We start from the raw sequence: 19,868 nt of genomic DNA on the forward strand, positions 1-19,868 counted from the left end.
TAAGAAGACGCCTAACTTGTGAGAAAGCCCTGAGAGGAGAAAAAGAGATTTTGGTGAGAACCACGTAGGCTATTTGCAGAGGACAGGCTACAGCACAGAGAGCTGGTTGGAAAGCTTCAACTCCAGAGTGCAGGATGTGTGGCCAGGCCCCAGAGAGTATTAGTCATCTCCTAAGTGAATGCTCAGAGCTGGCCGGAGATGAGTACAAAATACAGCATGACAAAGTTGGCAGTGCTGTGCATGGCCCATGCTGCCAGGGAGGGGGGCACAGCACAACCAGCATCATCACCCCAGCCCAGGTACAGTGACAGAACTGAGGAGGTGATTGTGAAGTTCGTTGTTAGAAGGCAGAGGTGGTGCCTCCAGAGCAAGCTCCATTAGTACTTTCTGCACTAGATGATGGCATTGGTAGAAAATAACAAGAAGTCACTGAGAAATACGTGTGTGGCAGGAAATGAATTAAAAATGGGGCATGAAAATGGTGCAGGTCTTGGTGTCACGACTTTCTTTCCAGTGGGATGAGGTGCTGTGCTGGAGGAGCTCTGGTGCAGTGTCCAAACTGGACATTACCTCCCCATGGACCAGGACTGTCTCTGCCGCCGCAGCATCCTCGTGACGTGCCAGAGGCCGGGATATCGCCTCATGTCCCGACCTTGACCCGTGGCTGGGGCAAAAGCCTTACCCAGGTAAGGTAACGTCAAACGTCAAACCAGCGCTGGCTCTGTCCGTTTGGGATGTTGGGAATGGGAAGCACTGACCCCCGGCTCTCCCGGCACTCGCAGCCCGTGGTGGGCTGCCCGGCACCTCCCGCGGGGCAGGCGCGGGGAGGGCAGTCCCCGGGCACTGCGGGACGCGACCCCCGCACTCCGGAGAGGGCAGAAGTGACACGAAGGGACACGGGGAGGGGGGGCCGGAGGGACGCGGCGGGGGGGGGGGTGGTGGAGAGCGGCAGCCCCCCCTCCCCTGACGGGTGCGGCGGGGGCCGCTTTCCAGAGAATACGGTAAAACATATCCGCATCACGTGCGGCCGCTCCCGCGGGCCCGGCGCGGCACCGGCCGGGGGGCGGGACGGGAGGGACGGGACGGGACCCGCGCCCCGCGCCCGCCGAGCGGGGCCGCTTTAAGAGGCCGCCGGGAGCCGCCGCCTCGCCTCGCCCTGCCCGCCCCGGCCGGCGGAGAGCGATGCCCGCGGCGCCGTAGGGCGGGCGGCTCCGGCACCATGGGGCTGTGCTACAGCCTGCGCTCCCGCCTGGCCGCCGCGCACCCCTCCGCGCCCTACGGCGGCCGCGGCGAGCCGGACACCCCCGGCGCGGCGGCGGAGCACGGGGACCCGCAGGTGCGGCACCGGCTGCGGCAGGACCTGGTGGCCAAGGAGCGGGCGGACAAGAAGCGGAGCAAGAGCATCGACAAGACGCTGAAGGCGGAGAAGCGGGAGTACAAACAGACGCACCGGCTGCTGCTGCTGGGTGAGCGGGGCGGCACAGCCCGGCCCGGCCCGGCAGGTGCGGGGGCCGAGGCCGCCGCCGGTGCCCGCGGGCGGAGGGGCTGCGGGGCGGGGCGGGGCGCGCACGTGGCGGCACCGCCGGGCGGGGGTCCGGGGGAGGCTGTGCCCGGGGGTCCGGGGGGTGCTGTGCCCGGGGGTCCGGGGGGTGCTGTGCCCCGGGGGGTGCTGTGCCCGGGGGTCCGGGGGGTGCTGTGCCCGGGGGTCCGGGGGATGCCGTGCCCGGGGGTCCGGGGGATGCCGTGCCCGGGGGTCCGGGGGATGCTGTGCCCGGGGGATGCCGTGCCCGGGGGTGCCGTCCCCGCGCGGGGGTCGCCGTGCCTGGGGGTGCCGTGCTCGGCCGGGGGCTCGCCGTGCCCGCGGGTGCCGCTGTGGTAGGAGCCGGTGGCCGCACTGAGGAAAGGGGCAGCCTTGCGCACCCCCGTGAAGGTGATGCTCGGTGCCGTGTCCGCCTGTCCTCACGCTGTCCCCGCGCTGGTCGTTGACACAGAGCCACGGGCCGGGACTGCAGGAGCGGTTATTGAGCTCCTCTGTAAGGAGAAAGCCTGAGTTTTCCTGTGTGCCTTAGTGTTCTGCCTTTGCTCACTTCGCCTCTCGGAGATGCAGCCTCCCAGGCGGTGCCGGTGCCATCCATCTCTGCGCGATGCACCAGCCCCTGCTCCCTGCATGGCCCCTCGCCCCTGCCTCTGGTCTGGGCAGGGCTCCCGGGCAGGGGATGCTCCTGCACGGTGGCAGCACCGGCACTGCCTTCCCGAGGGATGCCCTGTGGAAAGGCGCCCTTTTTATCCACTTATGTGAGCTTGTATGGTACATGACCCCAACCAAAGCGGTCACAGAAAGTCATGTGTTGGGCTTCAGGTAAGTCAATGAGGGTTGGAGATTTTTCTAATCTCTCTTCCCCCAGCACAGTGCAGGTGGAATACAGATTATTCTGAACATCTTGGAATAATAGAGAATATTTTCAAATGTCCACAAATAACTTAAGTGCCTCTTGCTCCCAAAGTGTGTGTGGTTCCATGGGCGATAAACAGCAAGATTTGGCCCCCATCTTTTTGGTGTGTGTTTGTAGCCTGTAATAGAAGAGCTGACCTTTAGGGAGCTTTAGAAAACAATATTTGACCTCGTTTTCTGTGTCTTAGTGGTAAAAGCTTTTACTCCAGAAGTACAGCATCTTTTTGTGTGGTTGCAGCTCTGGTGATGTGAGTCTGTTCATGAAGTTGTACCTCCTTCTCACGAGAGAGGGGTTGAGCAACACTCGTGGAAAGAGTATAGCTTGTGTGCTCTGGCTGTGTTGGTGAGGAATCACTCCTCTAACCAACCTGGCATTCCCAAGCAGAGGCTACTTGTAGGTATGCTATGGTTTGGTGTTTTGTTTTAACATATTTCAAGTTTGTTCTGTAGGGAACAAGTGTGTGAAGAAGGACCCGTGAGAACTGTTTTTTCTTTGTAGATGTAATAACTAAGGAAAAACTCCCAACAGTAGGGCTAATTTTGATGTTAATCTGCAAGCCTTTAAGTCATAAAGGCTATCTGATAGGCTTCTGTATTCTCAGCAGGCAGTATTTCACTTGTCTGGTTTTTCATATTGCTTCTAACATGTTGTGCCACAGAACTGGTTTTTGCAGCAATGACATTGAACACTGAGTGGGTTAAACAACATATCTTAGTGGTTTAGAGTTGTCTATGGTGAAGCCAACAGAGAGAGCATTCTTTGTCAAAGTACTGATTTATAAATCTGATGGATATGAGTCAGTGTTATGCTGGCAGTCGTTTATTATATTTCAGCCTGGACTTGAATAGCAGGAAGTCACTTTTTGGCCCTCTTGTAAATCTTGGGATGCCTAAGAGACCCATTTCCCTGCTCCTTGCACAGGGACTGTCAGTTTAGCTTCCTTCCCCTGCTGCTTCTCCTCAGCATCCCACTCTCACTGCTGCTTTGTGAATTTTCGGTTTCTAAACTGGAATATGAAGTTTGGGGCATATTTGGTTATACTTCATGTACATCAGCAGGTATTGCTGCCAGAGCTGAGTGTGACTTTGCCTAGATGCTTAGAGATTGCACACACAAATAGAGCAGGACAGTAATGCTGAGTGAGGGGGACAGGAGCATCCAGCTGGGATTTAAAGCTACAACTGAATCTTTTAAGGAATGGACTTGGGGTGGGGGAAAAAAGTCTGAAGAAGTGCAGAGCCAGGGATGTCTCCTTGCTTGGGGTGAAGGCTCAATGACAAAAGCTGCAGTAGGTACTCATGGTTTCTTACTTGTGCTCCTAACTTTTTAGGCTGATGAGCTCCTGCAGGAGCATCGCTGATGTGGACAGAGGAGGACACCAGGGGTGCCCGCTCTTTGAGAGTAACAGAATTTAAATGCAAACTGCACTGATGATTCAGGTCTGGTCTGTCCCCAAGGCTAAATTATTTGTAACATATGGCTGCAGTAGCTCATGTATTTCCAAGGGCTGTGCTGGAAATGTGAAATGTTTCTTCCTATGGTGTGCTCAGCACAAAGTCCCTGTGCTTGTGTGTGGTTTCATGTTGTAGTGTGTGTGTAACATCCTAGTCTCAAGTTACTCAAGAGTATTACTCGGGTTAGTGCTCTTCAGCACAACTGATACTTATGTTCCCACTTTGTAGTTCCTTTTTTTGGAAGGAGAAGTTCATCATTTTATCAGAGGGCCCAGGGGTGTGCAGTGTAGTTACTCAGTGAATAATTTTATGCCCTGTTAAATGATCTTTAGGTCTCTTTAATAATTTTTCAGTCTTTTTTTCATCACTACAGTTGTATAAGGTAAATTCCCAAGTCCTGGAACTTGTTTTAATTTCAGTAAAGCAAAGATTTTACATCTGCTCTATTTTGGAAGCAATAATCTGACTTTGTACTTGCAGCATAGTACCTTTACTTTTACAGTTTCTGTGAAATGCTCAACCAGGTGTAATCTCAATGGATTTTGTTTAGTGAACTGTGCAAGTCACAACTTCAAGATTACAATCGTTATGTTGGCAGCATAGTGAGTTCAGGGTTACTACTGGGAATTGGAGGGTGATTTTTTTTCAGTGCATTGGGGTTGCTTTTTTGTTTGAGAACAATCCTGGCTCTAAAAGTGAAAGTATGTGCTTACAGGGGAAAGGATTCTAAGCTTTGTCATAAAACAATTCCATTCTTTGTGTGCTTTCTCACTGGTGACAGTAATGTGGGTCTTCCTCTTTTTTTTTTTTTTTTTTTTTAAGACTTTAAAGTATAAATCTGGTTTTCTGTAAAAGAGTAAACTTGGGCTGGTCCCTTCTCAGTGCTTTGCCAATCTTTGTGTGCTGATTTCTTTTTCATTCTCTCAGGCTGAACTCTTGCCCCTGTAAAAAGTTCTTGTAGTTTATCCCCATATTGAAAAGGAAATGCTGATATCAATTTACCAATATAGATATATGCACTTGTCATCTTAGGCATATTTCTTAAACTACAATATATTAAATAATGGCCATTTTGGATCTTACCTATATCAGTGCTTAAGTAAAAATGTTTTTAACAGAAATATTTACACTGGTACAAATATGAATATAGGGCATGCAAATGTGAAGTTTTTATGGTGGAATATGTTATATAGAAGAAAAACATACTTTAGAAAGCTGGGAAATAGCAGTGTGAAGACACAGCCACCCTCTCTGTGTGTGCTGCATGGTAAGCCCCTCCAAACCATATAATTAAAGACTGTCTTGTATGGTTTACATTGTATTTTTTTCCACTGGTACTGGTACTTCATTCAGGGCACAAGATGGATGTTGTGCAGTGAATGAGCAGCTATTCAATATTCTTATCCTCCTCATACAATGTGTCACCCTGTGCCCTATTTACGACACACCATCCGTACCCTGTGCTGAATAAAGAACTGTTGAACTCTTCATGGGCTTTGCTCTAGTGCTGATCACTGCAGGGACTGAATGCTTCATAAATGTCAGTGCATGGCACTGCTGCAAAATGAGGTGGGATCCTTCTTTTGTGGATGCCAGACTGGGAAATGCCACCAAAGACTAAAGCTGAAATTGTCCGAAGCCGCCACAGATTTTAAATGCCCAGTCTTTGCCAAAGGCTAATTTTAATCAATAGTACTCAACTTTTTTTTTTTTGTTTGTTTTAGTAACACTTCATGTGTTTAGAGCATGGACCTCATTGTTGTGAACACTCAGCATTTTTGCAATGTGAGCTTTAGATGCTCTGAAAGCAACCCAGGAGTGAGAAGCACAGCTGGGTGCCCGTGATGGAAGCCGTGTGCTGCTCCTCTGGCTATGGCACCTCTGTGGCAAACTGAAGCTGGCCTGGTTCTCCAGGGCAGCATTTAGTGGCAAATCCAACAAAATACTCCTTGTCTTGTTGTGATTCCCTGTTTTGCTGGCTCTGCTTCTCTCAGGAATTGGATGGGTGAGGAGGGGGAGACACCCAGTTAGAAGGACAGGCGTGTGTTGAAGCACTTGACAAAATTCCATCTTGTTGACAATAGTTTCATTCACTTACAATCAATTTGTTTCTTGTGCCCCATGTATTGTGAGCAGGAAGAGAAGGCATACAGCCTACAAAAAAGCATGTGGTCCTTATCAGAAGATCATGTAAAAGATGTACAGGACAGAACAGACTAAAAATGTAGAGGGAACCTTTATCCTGGCGCTTCCTGATTCTTGAGAACATGATTTTTGATACTGAATGTCTTATACCAAGCTCTATTTAATCTCCCCTTTAAGAAAAGCAGGAATAAGACAAAAAAGTCCTGATTTCAATCCTAGGGGATGCTTGTGGTGTGTGTATCTTGTAACAGGGCTGCTCTGCTGAGCAACCTGCACACTGTGATAGCAGCTTGTGGGGCACAGTGTGCAGTTCTCCAAATGGACTGTCATTAGTGGTGAAGGAATTACAATATTTTCCAATAGGGTTCCCAGTAATTACCAGATACTACATGAACACTTGGACATGGGAATCTCCGTGGTTTCCATCTGCCCAGTACTTTCCAGTGCAGACATGACAATCCTGCTGTGGACACCAGGGAGGTGGAATGCTAATTATGGGTCTTCCTTTGCAATGAAGAGCCTCTGCAAGAGGAGTCCTACTTGGTTCCCACTGCTGTATCCAAAATGTATTCTGCCTTTCAGTTGGTAAACAGAGATCTTCTGGGTCTGCAGCATGTTCACCCCAAACAAAAGTACCTGGAAATCTCAGAACAACCAAGTGTCTGCAGCAGTGGCACCTCTATGCTTTAGATTACTTGGTGAAGTAGTTTCTCTCCTGCTCCTGTTTTAAAATTTCATAGAAAGGAGACAGGCAAGATACTTGTCATTTCCTACTCCCCTCCCCCCTTTTTTGTTTTGTTTGTTTGTTTGGTCGGTTTTGTTTGATTACTTTTTTCCTCGAGAGCTCCTGAAAGTGACTTTTTCCTTGTACCACTTCCACATAAAGCAAAAGATCATTAGCCCCAGGCAGACACATGATGTGGAGAGCTTCAGCTGGCATATTTGAAGTTTGGCAAAGTTTGAGCTGCTTCAAAGAGGGTCTGGCAGTGGAAGGTGTCAGAAAACCTACAGTGGCACTGCTGTAAGTGTGTGGTGATGGAGGGCTGCTAATGGGTGGCAATGCTGTGTGATGTGAGCTGGATGTTCTCTGCACAGAGATCTGAAGTGCAAAATAATTGCTTTTGCAGTTACAACTAATGCTGGAGGGATGCTCTGTGCATGGATTTTTGTGGGAAGGGGGTGAGGAGTCTGGGGGATCTCCTGATCCCCAGGGTCAACCACACCTGTGCAGTCACACAGCAGCATAAATGTACATAATCTCTCCCCCTCCCCAGCACAGGTGCAATCTCTGTGTTAGTGGTAATCTATATTTCCACTCATTAAATGCGTGGTGGGATAAAGATCATCATTACTCACTCTAGAGATGCTGCATTCATGTGTAGCCATGGATCTAATTTCAGAGTTATCAGAGAATTTTTATTTCTAAAACTAAAACTCCACCCTAAAAGGCTTTTTCTTTTTGACTTACTGCTTTTTAGCTGTTTGTTCCAGCTCTGTTATTCTGGAGGAAGGCATCAGCTTGACTTTTCCACCTGTAGAACAGATGGCTGTGGCACCTACTGGCATCTCAAGCAGTGAATGGAACCACTGTGCTTCTTCCCTGAAAGAAGCTAAGGCTTACCTGGCACACAAGGGGACTGGAGTCAGAAGTTTGTTATCAGGGCAGCTGAGTCCTATGCAGTTTTACTTTGGGAATGGGAAAAGGGTTTTCAGGTGTGAATGGTTGGCCTGACTTTAGAGGGAGATGGAAACTTGTGAAAATCTCTATTTATAGCCTTAATTTATAGTGACAAAATGTTACCTTCTGGGCATAATATCAAATAAATGGTGGTGCTTAGATCTCACCTGTGCTGTTATATACTTAACTGGTGGCTGGCATGGTGGGTTCAAGCTCCTGCTGGTTTAGGTGCAGCAGGGCTGGCAGGAGCTTTGTCATCCTGTTGCTTGGTCAGCACCATCTGCTTCCAGAGCAGGCAAAATGCCTTGATTGCTTCTGTGCAACTGTTGGCTCCATTCTCCACTGGGACATCTTAAATTGAACTGTCTCCTGGGCAAGGGCTTCCCTAGAGGAAAAGCCTTGAAGAGCACAGTTAATTACATGCAGTTCTTCCCTGGCTCCCTTAAATTTGGGAGTGACCTTATTCACAAATAGGCATGATTTCATCGAATTTCCTTTTAATTGCTCTAATTTTAAAATGTCAAGAAAAAAGCTTGGAAATTCCCTGATGTGAGCACAACTCAGATACTTCTCATGAAAAAGCTCAGTTACCAGGCATGTAAATCCATGATGGTTTAGATATTCAGACCTGAAAGTGTGTCTTGAGAAGTGGAACTCCATGACTTGTTCTTATTGTTCCCCTGGTCAGTGAAGCATTTGAGAACCAAGCCATGTAAGCTTTATAAATAGCTCAGCCAGAGTTTTCTTTACTTCCTCTGATGTGTTCCCTCTTCAAATAAAACCCACAGTATCTGTGTCTGGGCAGCATTTTGTAAGGTCTGTATGTCACTACAAGGACAAAAAAGTTGATGAATATTCTCTGCATTGAGGAATGAGGGGAGCCAGTAGATTTTAGACAAATGTCAGAAAGTTGCCATTTCTTTTGCCAGGTGAAGTCAGGGGATGCTGAGGAGGATGGGTCAGTTCCCAACAAGGAATGAGATGTAGTTTTACAGTCTACAGTCTTGCTCTGTTTAGCCACTTCTTCTCCTGTTTCTGCTGTAGTGTGTGGGAAGAGGGAGGAAGTGCTGAAATTCCTGGGAAACCCAGTTAAATTCTGATTATAAGTTGGAGGAAGAGTTGTGGGGAGTGTACTTCCAGCGAAGGACTATTCTTCCTCCTTTTCCTCATCTTAAGCACAATTAAATGTTCTTGCAAGGGGGGATTTACATATGGAAATCATAGACAACACACCAACCAACCAAACCTGGTGCCTCCAACCCCCTGGCACATGTCCATCCCAGGAGGCTGAGCTTGGTACTGGGCTGTCAGTGCATTCAGCACAATTGTCAGAATCCAAATCCACACGTCCAAGGAAGACATTCTTAGTGTTACTCTGAGCTTCTCATCTTGCCTTGTGCTGTAGGAGAGAGGTTTCAGGCATCAAAGCACTGCTTTAGTCCTTTCTGACTCCTTAATTTTGCTTGTGGCAGTTTGAGTGGGACAGGAACAACTGTGCAAAGCCATTGCTTACTTTATCAGGGTTCATGAGCTGTGGAGGTGACAAACACATCTGAGTCCACGTGGCCACAGCACAGAGAGCCCATGGTGGAAACCAGCAGCTCGTCAGTCCCCAAGCTGGCACAGGCTGAGGGTGCCTGGAGAGCAGCTCTGCTCCCCGGGGTGCTCAGGGTGTGGGGCTGTGCTTGGTCAGCAGCTCTGACGGGGAGATGCTGCGGAAATGAGAAAAAAGGGCACTTCTCTTTCTCTGTGACACCCTCATCGTGACACTTCACACCACAACCTCTTCCTCTTCCCTACCCACCCCCTCCCCAACACAGTTTTTACTTTGTGGGCTGTATTTGTTTGGGTTTGCATTTTTCCTGGTTGTTTCTCATGCTGAAATCTCAGGATCACGTTAGCCAGGAGGAGCATGGAGGGATTTGTGGGACTGGGACTTAAAAAGGGAGATACTGAGGAGAAGGGCATGGTATTGTGAGCTGAAAATCTGTATTCAGATTTTGTTTTTTGTAAATACCAGTTAAAACTGTCTGCTTGGAAGAAAAACACCGCATGAAACAGTTTCTTGATGATTTCCCTGCTTTACCTCCACACAGGAAATTCACAATTTGATAGAGCTGATTTTTCTCTGCTGATGAAAAACATGGAACAAATTCCTTTTAGACTGTGAAAGATAAAAGGTATTTTCTCCTCTAAGCCTGATTCCTTACCTGTGCTCTCATTTCTCTCAGCTTCTGTGAAGTTCAGTCTTGTGTGTAGCATTTTGTGGTTTTAGGTGGTGAGTGATGCAGGGCTTCACTTACACGTATTTCAGAAGAACGTGTATTTGTTTTTAACAGCACCTCAAATATTCACAAGGAAAACAGTCTTTCTTGTCTGTTTTTCACCAAAGCAAAAATCAGCATAAAATTTGAGTGGATAGTCCTTAAACATATACATATCCTTGTATCCAAAAGTGCCACGTGCGCTGCTACTGGATAGTCAGAAGGAATTCATAAGTAGATGAAATGGGTGAAATTTCATTCTTGGCCTTTGGATCAAACCAGTTTTGGTCTTGCTGATTCCACAGCAGTCCTGGCAGTTCCAATGGGGATTATTCATGGCAGCAAGAGCAGTGTCCCCTCAGAGCCACTGAGTCCCCTGTGTGCTGCCATCCCACCAGGAAGGGGACAGTACTCCATCCCTCGGGCAAGGCACGAGGACACACCATGAAGCTGTGTGTAACCCACTTCAGTGCAGAACCAGCCAGTGTAGCCTGAGTACCCCTGTCAGGCCCAAACTGGAGTTTTACAGTACAAAGGAGTTTAAGAAAATGTTATTTGAAACTTTGCCATTGAATTATTCTCTATTAGCTTTGAGAATCTGGTGGTTCTAGCAGAGGTCTAAGCAAGAGTCTAAATACTGCAAAGATATTTACCATTCAGGCTTATTTTGGGAGGGGGACGAGGAAAGGCCTGATAAGTAATGTACTTGACCGCATGTAGTTAAAAATATTATTTGGAATATAAACTTCCTTGTCTCAAGACCAGCTTTATGCACGAAGTCAAAAAGCACAAAAAGCGGTTCTCCTCCTGGCCTCCATAAGTATACCTTAATGCTGCTGAATCCTGGAAATTATGCAGGGCATGCTTTTTAAATGTTGATTTTGACTTCTTGCCTGGGACCAAGTGTAAAGTCTTTCCAAGGAAATACTTAGAAGACTTGCAATGAAACCCAAAAGCTGCTGCCAAACCTTAGTTTTTAGAAAGGGAGTAGGGGGCAATCCAGCCTGTTAAAAACTTCCAGTTGTTTGTAATTAAATCCACTTCTTCTGCGCACAATAAACATATACTTAGAAAAAGATCATTTTACATAATACTTATGTGGTTTACTTCTGCTCTTCAGCTGCTAAAAATCAAGCAGTAGGTTTGCTATTTTAGTCTGGGAAGGTTACTGAAAGCTGGGAAGCCAGGACCGATGCAGCTGTGCCACCGCAGTGGCACGTATCCATGTATCCAGTGGTGACACACAAATGGAGCCAGGGAATCCTTTTCTCATCGTGAACCATCTTTCCCACTTCTAACTAGTTCAAGTTTGTTTTGGATTGGCAGGGATGGGAATGAAGAGGAGATAAAAATATCCCATCCGCACGTCCCTCCTCGCCAGCGGCAGCAGCGCTCACGGCTTTGAGGGAAACTGTGGGATTGCAGGGACTTCTCATCGCTGCTTTGAGGGCTGGCAGGAGGCAGGACCACCAAATCCTCACCACCCTGAGGTTGGTCTGCTACAGTTCATTCAAGATTGTTTCAAATCCTCTGCCATCGTTCATCTGGAGGATGGGATGGGAAGTGTAGGGTGGAAGCTCTTGCTGACAGCTGCTCTTCTTCCCATTTGGCATTCAGGAGATGCCCCTGGGAATGAAGCAACTGCTAGGTCTGTCAGGAAGCCCAGCACAGCTAACACCTCACTAGGGAATAAAGCTGGAGTGAGATTTTGTATCCTCCTTTGCAGAGAAGGGATGCCACCAGGTTGGGAAATGGGAGAGATTCATGATATCTCTGCTGATGTCCTGGAGAAGGGAGGCAGCTCAGGCTCCTGAGCAGCCCATCTCTTATCTCTGTCAGTACTGCAGTCACCTCCAATTCTGTTGTTGTTGGTTGATGTCAAAGATCAAATTCTGTTTATATATATATATGTTTGTTATGGCCACAAAAGTGCCATCCCAGCTTTCGGTGTAGGCACTTTGAGTTTGCCAAGCAAAGTGCCCAAAATATCTCTGCTGTTCAGTTAATGAAGTTCCTCATAAAGCCAGGTCTTCTCCTTTGTCCTTTATATGCTGTTTGCTGCATGCACAGACATGTCTCTCTAGCCAGGAGGGTGGATGAGAGCAGAAGGCTGATCCCACCAAAGATGGACAAAAGCTTTAAGAGCCTTGTCTGGTGTGTGTGTCCTGCCTTAGACCTCTTGCAGGTGGCAGTGATAACTGGAGAGGGGACAACCTGAGTGTGAGTTTATCCAAGAGGTAAATTTTGAATTTAATCTTGGTAAGGGAGGGAATTTTTTTCTAGGATGGCATGGAGAAATGGTCAGTTTTTACCAAGCAGGTTTCAGGAGCTGCTGGGTGCTGTGAAAGAAAAGACACAAGGAATGGAAAGAGCAGAGAGGAGCAGCTGAGAGGTATAATCTAATAAGTGACATAAGAAAAACCATGAAGCCTTGTAGAGCAGATTTGTTAGGATTTGAGATGAAAATCCCTGTTGCTTGCTGAGATTATCCCCCAGCATATGGCAGGGAATGTAAGAGAGATGTAGAATTAGCTGGTAATGATCTGGACACCTCTTGAAAACAGATGTTTGTAGTCCTGTATAACTGTGTGCTATTTAATTCGCCTGAAATCTGGATTACTCAACAACGGGCCTGGCATGGTATTGGAATGCTTACTATCTTGATTTCCCACTAACCTCCCCCAGTACAGACAACATCTTTCTTAGGAATACTGCTGGACTAATTTTATGTGAGATTGGAATGGAAACTGGGGAAATGGCAGTCACTGACATCAGAGACTGTCAGCCAGGGGCCAGAGGGCAGTGGGGGAAGCTGGGGGCACCTCCCTGGGCAACCCACGACATCTCTGCACCATGGCACTGCCCTGCTGCTATTGCCTGAGCATGGGCTGTGTTTGTGGTTTCCTCAGAGGATGAGTTGTTGAGAGATTTCTATGGCTAATGATGCTGCAGTTCAGGAGGAGTTTGCTCAGACTCGATGCTGCTGCACAGGCAGCCCCTGATACAAACCCTCCTGTTACACGTTTCCCATCAGGTAGTTTTGGTACCCCCTTACTCACTCCGACCTTGAGCTGGTGTCAGTAAATACCTGACTCATCCTCTCTGTTGTTTAAGGCACTGAAGTTTCCATCTCAGGGATGTAATTCCCCTGGTTTCTCTTTGGCATCTCTTACTTAAGCCTTACTTAAGCAATCTGCTCTATAATGCTCTTGCAATGCTTATATTTCTTTATGTTCAAAATAATGCTTCCTAAGGTCTCTTAATTTACTTATCTTAATTTGCATTATTGGAAGACATCCTCCTGGAGCTGGAAGCCTTTATTGTTCACAGGGGAAAAAAACTGTTAGCTGTCAGTTCAGTTCATCTATTTTCCACCCCTTCCTTCGTGTTAAACTTCCTCTTGGACTTAATCTTTTACAGTAAAAGCAAGACCTTAACCTCAACTTTTCTTTCTAAGTGAGATTCTTTTGACCTGTCGTCATCTTTGTTACAAGGCTTCACACGCTGCAGTACAATAATATTTTTCTTGTGGTGCAATGAACAGCACTGCAGACACTGTTCCAGATGGGGTCATTTTTTCTCTAAATTAGCAACTGTCTTAATAGATATTTTCTGTGGCTTCCAAACTATGTGGTACTGCTTGAGTGAAAATGTAATTCCACTGAGAGGTTTCAAGCACAACTTTTGCTGGGCTTCCAGAAACAATTTTTTTTTCAAAGTAATTTGCACAGTCAAAGCAAGTTTGCTAGAGTATTGTGTTTGCATGTTGTAGTTGTGTTCTTTAGAATCAGAATCTTGAAACAACTGGACTATTTCTTTGCATCAAGAGCAGAAAGCCAGTTCTCTGCCTCCAGAGATACTCATAAAGCTTCACCTCTGACTGGGTAATTTTCTGTCATTTTAAAATAATCATTTGAGAAGGCAATTTTAATTTGGCCAACTTGCTTCCAAGTCCAAAAAGTCTTTTACTCTCTTGAATCTTCCTTGAAGGGGTGTAGAGGATTCTTAAGCAAACAATCTGTGATGTGGATTAGGACACAAAATCCTTGGTGGTGGCTGCTCTGGCAGGACATGAGTGGACTCTCAGGAGCATTTGCCCGAGTTCTTCTTTGTCACAGACAAATGTGGAAAACTCAGGAAGTCATGAAAAATCTACCAGGATATGCCACAAGCCTTAGGATCACAGGTAGTTTTCAGAATATCAGTTTCTAAATAGTTGAATTGACTTTATTCCAGAGAAATTCCGAGATTTTTGATGGTTACTCACCTAGTATCATTGGCATGGCCAATAGCTAACTATTAAATTTAAACTGTGCTGTTTGTAAGTCTTTTAAGACTATGGGATCTGTAATTGCTTTTGAGATGGAGAGTTAGCAGTTCAGACCTATATTCTTTGTGTAGCTCATTGTCCATCCTGGCACATCTGTCCTGAGCCATCAACACACTCAAACATTCCCTCTGCTAGGCAGGATTTTTTTTTTTAATGCAAAAATGAGAAGGACCATTCCAGTTTTTCTTTTCCACCATTTTTTTCCCACCATTTTTTTCCCACCATTTTTTTCCCACCATTTTTTTCCCACCATTTTTTTCCCACCATTTTTTTCCCACCATTTTTTTCCCACCATTTTTTTCCCACCATTTTTTTCCCCAATTTGTTTTCACAATTTTATTTCCACAATTTTTTCCCACAATTGTTTTTTCCCACAATTGTTTTTTCCCACAATTGTTTTGTCACAATTTTTTTCCACGAATTTTTTTTCCACGAATTTTTTTTCCACGAATTTTTTTTCCACGAATTTTTTTTCCACGAATTTTTTTTCCACAAATTTTTTTTCCACAAATTTTTTTTCCACAAATTTTTTTTCCACAAATTTTTTTTCCACAAATTTTTTTTCCACAAATTTTTTTTCCACAAATTTTTTTTCCACAAATTTTTTTTCCACAAATTTTTTTTCCACAAATTTTTTTTCCACAAATTTTTTTTCCACAAATTTTTTTTCCACAAATTTTTTTTCCACAAATTTTTTTTCCACAAATTTTTTTTCCACAAATTTTTTTTCCACAAATTTTTTTTCCACAAATTTTTTTTCCACAAATTTTTTTTCCACAAATTTTTTTTCCACAAATTTTTTTTCCACAAATTTTTTTTCCACAAATTTTTTTTCCACAACTGTACAAAGTGAAAGACCCTGAACCACCCCCAAGCCTCACCCTGGAGCATCACCCTGTCTGTGCTTTCGAGGAGGGGCAGCAGTCGTGGTTCACACGCTCCATTCCCTGAATAGCCAGTGCAGGGGAACGTGCTGCAGCTCAAGAGTGGGGACAGAAAAAGGCACTGGGCAAGCCCTGATTGTGAGCAAGAACAGCCCTTTGTGTTTGTGCAGTCGGGGTCAGCATGTTTTGTGTTGGAGCACAGAAGTGGCTCATCCTTCCACTGAGATGCCGTTGGAGCTATTGTGTTTGAGGAGAGAAAGTGGGATTTTTGTGTAGCTGAAGAGCTAAAGCTGTGCCTGCGGGGTGGGGGAGATCCCTGCCAACTTCCCCATGGGAACAGGGCTGGGAGGGCATGAATTTCTTACGTCTGTGGGGAGGGTTTGGTTCAGTGGAGCTCTCCCGGGAAGATGTCACAAGAAGAACGTGTGCCTTGGTCATTAGGAATTTGTCCATGCTGCATTTTTAGAAGAGAGTTTTATTTAATTTTTAGATTTATTCTCCACCTGCATCCTACTGGGCACGGGGAAAATCTTGCTTCTGTCACTTGGGGAGCAGCGGTTTTCCAGCGCTTCCCAAAATTCCCTCCAGGAAGGGATTATGTCACATCTGACCCAGATGCTTTTGGAAAACAAAGTGTCTCGGCACAGTGAGTTCTGGGAGGGACCCTCACACTCCGGAGCTGATCACAGCAGTGAGGGCAGTGTTTGGGGGAAGAGGCCTTTTCCTTGGCTTAACTCAAGGGACAGCCAAACGCTGGTTTTAATTAGTAAGGGAGAACCAGTGCTGGCTGGCCCTATTTCCAAGCTGGACCTTTATATTTCTCAAGTGGGAGTGGTGTCCTTGGACCTCTAAAACCACCAATGTATTTTCTCCGCCTGTCCTTTGATTAAGGATTTGTTTGTTGACACTTCAGTGGGTTGTGGCTCTGGTGACAGAAGCACTTGTGTCAACCAAGGCAGAGCTGCTCACTGTTGGTAGTTCCTGGCTTTGTCTCTGCTTCCTAGATGTGGTCAGATTGAGGTTCTAATGATCTTCTAAGTTACAAGCAGGAATAATTCTCAGTAGAGAGGTTAACTAAGTGGATTTTTGTATTTCTCCATCCCCCCTGTGTGTGTCTTTGGACCAAACAGATGAACAATGGCAGTGCTATACAGATCTCTGTAAACTAACTTTAATAGCTTGCCTGCAAAAAGCAGATGTGTAGGATGAAACAGAAGGGTCCTACTTGTCCAATAAATATTTAAAAATTTAGTTCTGGACATATTTTCCATTGAAAAGTTATCTTAAAATAACTGACTGAACCTACCCGTGGTAGTGTTTCCAGTGAACTAAATGTGGTGTAAAGTTCAGATTTACGTTTCTTTTTATAGCTCAGAGGGTTTCATCTTAAAGGGGTTTTAATAGATGCCAAATGTTCTCGATATCTGTCAAGGTCAATTATAGATGAGGTTATTTTTTTTCTATTTTTGCATGGAGCAGGAAACACGAAGCATCTTATTGGAATGGTTCCTGGAAGGTTTGAACTTTGCAGATGTACGAGGTTTTCGTACGTCTCGGTAAAACGCTAAAGCCGAAGCTCAGCAAATTACTCTGCTGGCTGTTAACAGGAGATTCCAGCTATGCTGGTTCAGTAGGATAAGATAGGAGATGGCAAGATTTCCAGCCCTGCTAAAGGGAGAGCCCTCGGTGGGCTCTGATCCCGGGAGCAGGCTGGCTGTCCATCTGCTGCCCTCTCAGGTCCTGCTGAGCCATCGTGAGGGCTCCACCGAGCCAGAACTGAAGGGTAAAATGTGCTGCTCTGGTTTCCAGCTATAAACAAAAAGATCAATATCATGTCACAGCTGGAAGAGCTATTAAAGTTGGACTGTATGCACTGGTTTTTATTACTTAGTTTTTAAAGCATAATTATCACAGAACGGGAGAGAGGATTCATTCATTTGCAGATAAAGCACTGAGCTACTTTGTGCTCACATTCACAAATGTGAATTTTAGGGCATCTTTCTTTGATTGCTTTCCCTTTATTAACTTTGTCCCTGCCATTTTACACTTGGAGTTGGTTTTTGACATATAAGCAGTACTTCTTACATGAATATATTTTTATAAGACTGATACTGTAGTTTTCCCTTGCCTTTGGCCGAACAGTCCATATACTCTTGGATGTTTTGTCTAGCACACCTGCTTTACCATATTTCTGCTTTCTCAAATTTAAAGTCAGGCTTTTTCTTAAACACTGTCAAGGACATTTTAAAACATTAAACTCTTAAGGACACAGACAACTGTTGAATTAAATGATGGGGAAATACAGTGCTGCAGAAATATTAAAAAATGTGAAAGTTCTTTTCAGCCTTCACTGTTTACCTTTACTCTTTCTCTGTTAAACTGCCAGTATTAATCTAAGTTAAATGTAAAATTCTCAGTTCATCCCCAATTTTTTTTTTGAGAAAACTGTATAACTACTGCAATGAAAAATATTGAGCATACCACTCAAAATTGAGAAAGAACAAAATACAGAAGTCCTATAATAAAAAAAAGGCTGTTATCAAATTCAGCGTTGCACTGGCAGAACTTCTGAACAGTTTTCTCAGGCTGACAAGTTGTAATTTCACTTAAAATACCATTTTTCCTCCAGTCTGTTTGACAGTGGAACAGGAAAAAATTGAGGGGCTAGTTACAAGAGTTCAGAAAAAGCTGAAACATTACCATTACTCACAGAGAACATACTGTCCATGACTACCACTGGAGGTAATGTGTGCTTGGGGTAGAATCTGAAGAAAACAATCACCAACATGGGTGAGTCTTGGACCTGGCACTGAGCATCCCAAGCTGCACATCTGCATCCTGCAGGACCTAGCTCCTGCAAGAAGGAAGGTGGGAAGGATGCAGTGGAGCAGGTGGAATGTGGGCTTATTTGTGAGGGCCCAGAAGCTTTTGCAGGGAGGATGCTATTAAAGACCAGGGTAAACAGTGCAAAACAGCCTCACCAACCTGCCCATAAAGGACCACAACAGCCTGTGTATCTCTTCTGAGAGAAATAGGTGCTTACATCTTCATCTCTGATTTATTGGGTTTTTTTTAGTTCCATGAACTTTTCTCACACTTTTTAATTTTACCTAGAGCAAGGAAATTATACTGAAAAAAAATGAATTCTGGATGAAGCTGTTTTCTTGCTGTCCTTCCACTTTATCACTTTGTGCAAATATTTGAAGAGATAACTAGGTGCTAACCTTGGATGTTTAATGTTAGGACTAACTTCTGCTCATTGTTTACCAAAACAAGGCCACTGTGTAACAGCAATAGTGTAAGTCAGTGTCAACATGGGGCGCTGATATTTTAAGAGAAGACTTGAATTCATAATAAAGCGAAGTAGAGGTTTTTAGGGTGAGTTAAATTTACTGCAGCAGCGCCCTCAAGTGCTGCGACCCTTCACTGGCCCGATGGTGTCCGTCCCACGGGGCACTGGGGTTTGTGTGCTGGGGCTTGATTATTTAGCATGTGTAGCCCAGTAAGAGCATGTAAGTTATTCTGGTGTAATTTGGAGTGCTCACACAAATCTGTGAGACTATTTAAATTAGTACCAGTGTGCGGGGGAAGTGTGCTGGTTTGGGAGTTTCTTTTTTAATTGCTCTGTGGCAAGAAAGGTGTTCTCGGGACCGGTTTGGTTGGAAGTGATGGTAGGAGGAGACCTGAGCAGAGGAGCTTTTTCTTCAGACAGGTCAGCCATGGGCCAGGTCCTGCAGGATGCTGATCTGTACTTTGGGATGCTTGGTGCCAGCAGAGCCCAGTGCCTGGCTTTATAAACTGCTCTGCAGGTCCCACAACCCTTTCTTAGTTTAGGCTGTGGAGATAACGGAGCAGAATCTTCTGTGCTGTGACTCAGTACCTTAACTTAGAATTTGTCTGGATTTAGGCATAGTACCCACTTTCACTTGGTGCTGAGATAGCCGTGTCTGGTGGGCTGTGGACTTTAACCAGCATCCACTATTTGTAGTGGTATAAACTGTATGGACATAACTGTGCTCTGCTAGAGGTGTTACACATCCTAAACCCCGGCATTGTTATGGTTGTGCAAGGACCCCATAGCCCCTGGACTCACTGGACTGTGGTTTTGCCAGCAGAATTCCAGCTCTCCTTGAGGCAGCTGCTGGAGGGAGCCCTGCTTGTGCTCACTCTTCAACTTCTGAGCAATAAAGCCACAGTGGCTTCCAGAATTGCAGCATCTCTTTTCGCTGTCTGACAGAGCTGTCTGTGTGATTTCCTCCCTTTTCCAGAATTCCCTTATGTTGTGCTCTCCACCTCTTGTCTCCCAGCACGTATAATCAAAGTAGGTCAAGTCATCTTTGTTCAAAAGCAGAGCTGCTGAGTGATACTGCTGTGTCTGGAGAAGAAAAATTCAGCCCAAGGGAATGATTCCATGGGGTTAATGCAATCATAGCACCTCAGAATTACCTGTATCCACAAAATGAACATTTGAGGCATTGCTGAGAGCAGAATGCATCACTTACAACACTCTCTGTGTAAAAATAATGCTCTCTCCTCCTAATTCTTGAGTATTTTTGTAAAGATACTTCAAAGTCTTTATTTAATATTCCTTGCATATGCTATTCAAATGTATGTTCTGTAGTGTCCTTTTGTGTGGGTTTCTCTGGATCCAGGGGGAATA

The 19,868-nt window shown here is 45.5% G+C and overlaps 1 protein-coding gene across 1 annotated transcript in view; it reads left to right on the forward strand.

The window, feature by feature from the left end:
* Positions 1 to 1,147: 1,147 nt before the first annotated feature.
* Positions 1,148 to 19,868, forward strand: part of GNAS (GNAS complex locus) — a 139,602-nt gene continuing 120,881 nt past the window's right edge. Inside the window, exon 1 of the mRNA XM_051803100.1 lies at positions 1,148 to 1,466. Within this exon, the coding sequence (XP_051659060.1) occupies positions 1,220 to 1,466 (247 nt within the window). The 5' untranslated portion in view covers positions 1,148 to 1,219. The remainder of the gene's footprint in view (positions 1,467 to 19,868) is intronic.

The sequence above is a fragment of the Manacus candei genome, unplaced genomic scaffold, assembly GCF_025592945.1.
Source record: "Manacus candei isolate 608988 ecotype Guabito, Panama unplaced genomic scaffold, ASM2559294v1 h1tg000057l, whole genome shotgun sequence".
Taxonomy (NCBI): domain Eukaryota; kingdom Metazoa; phylum Chordata; class Aves; order Passeriformes; family Pipridae; genus Manacus; species Manacus candei.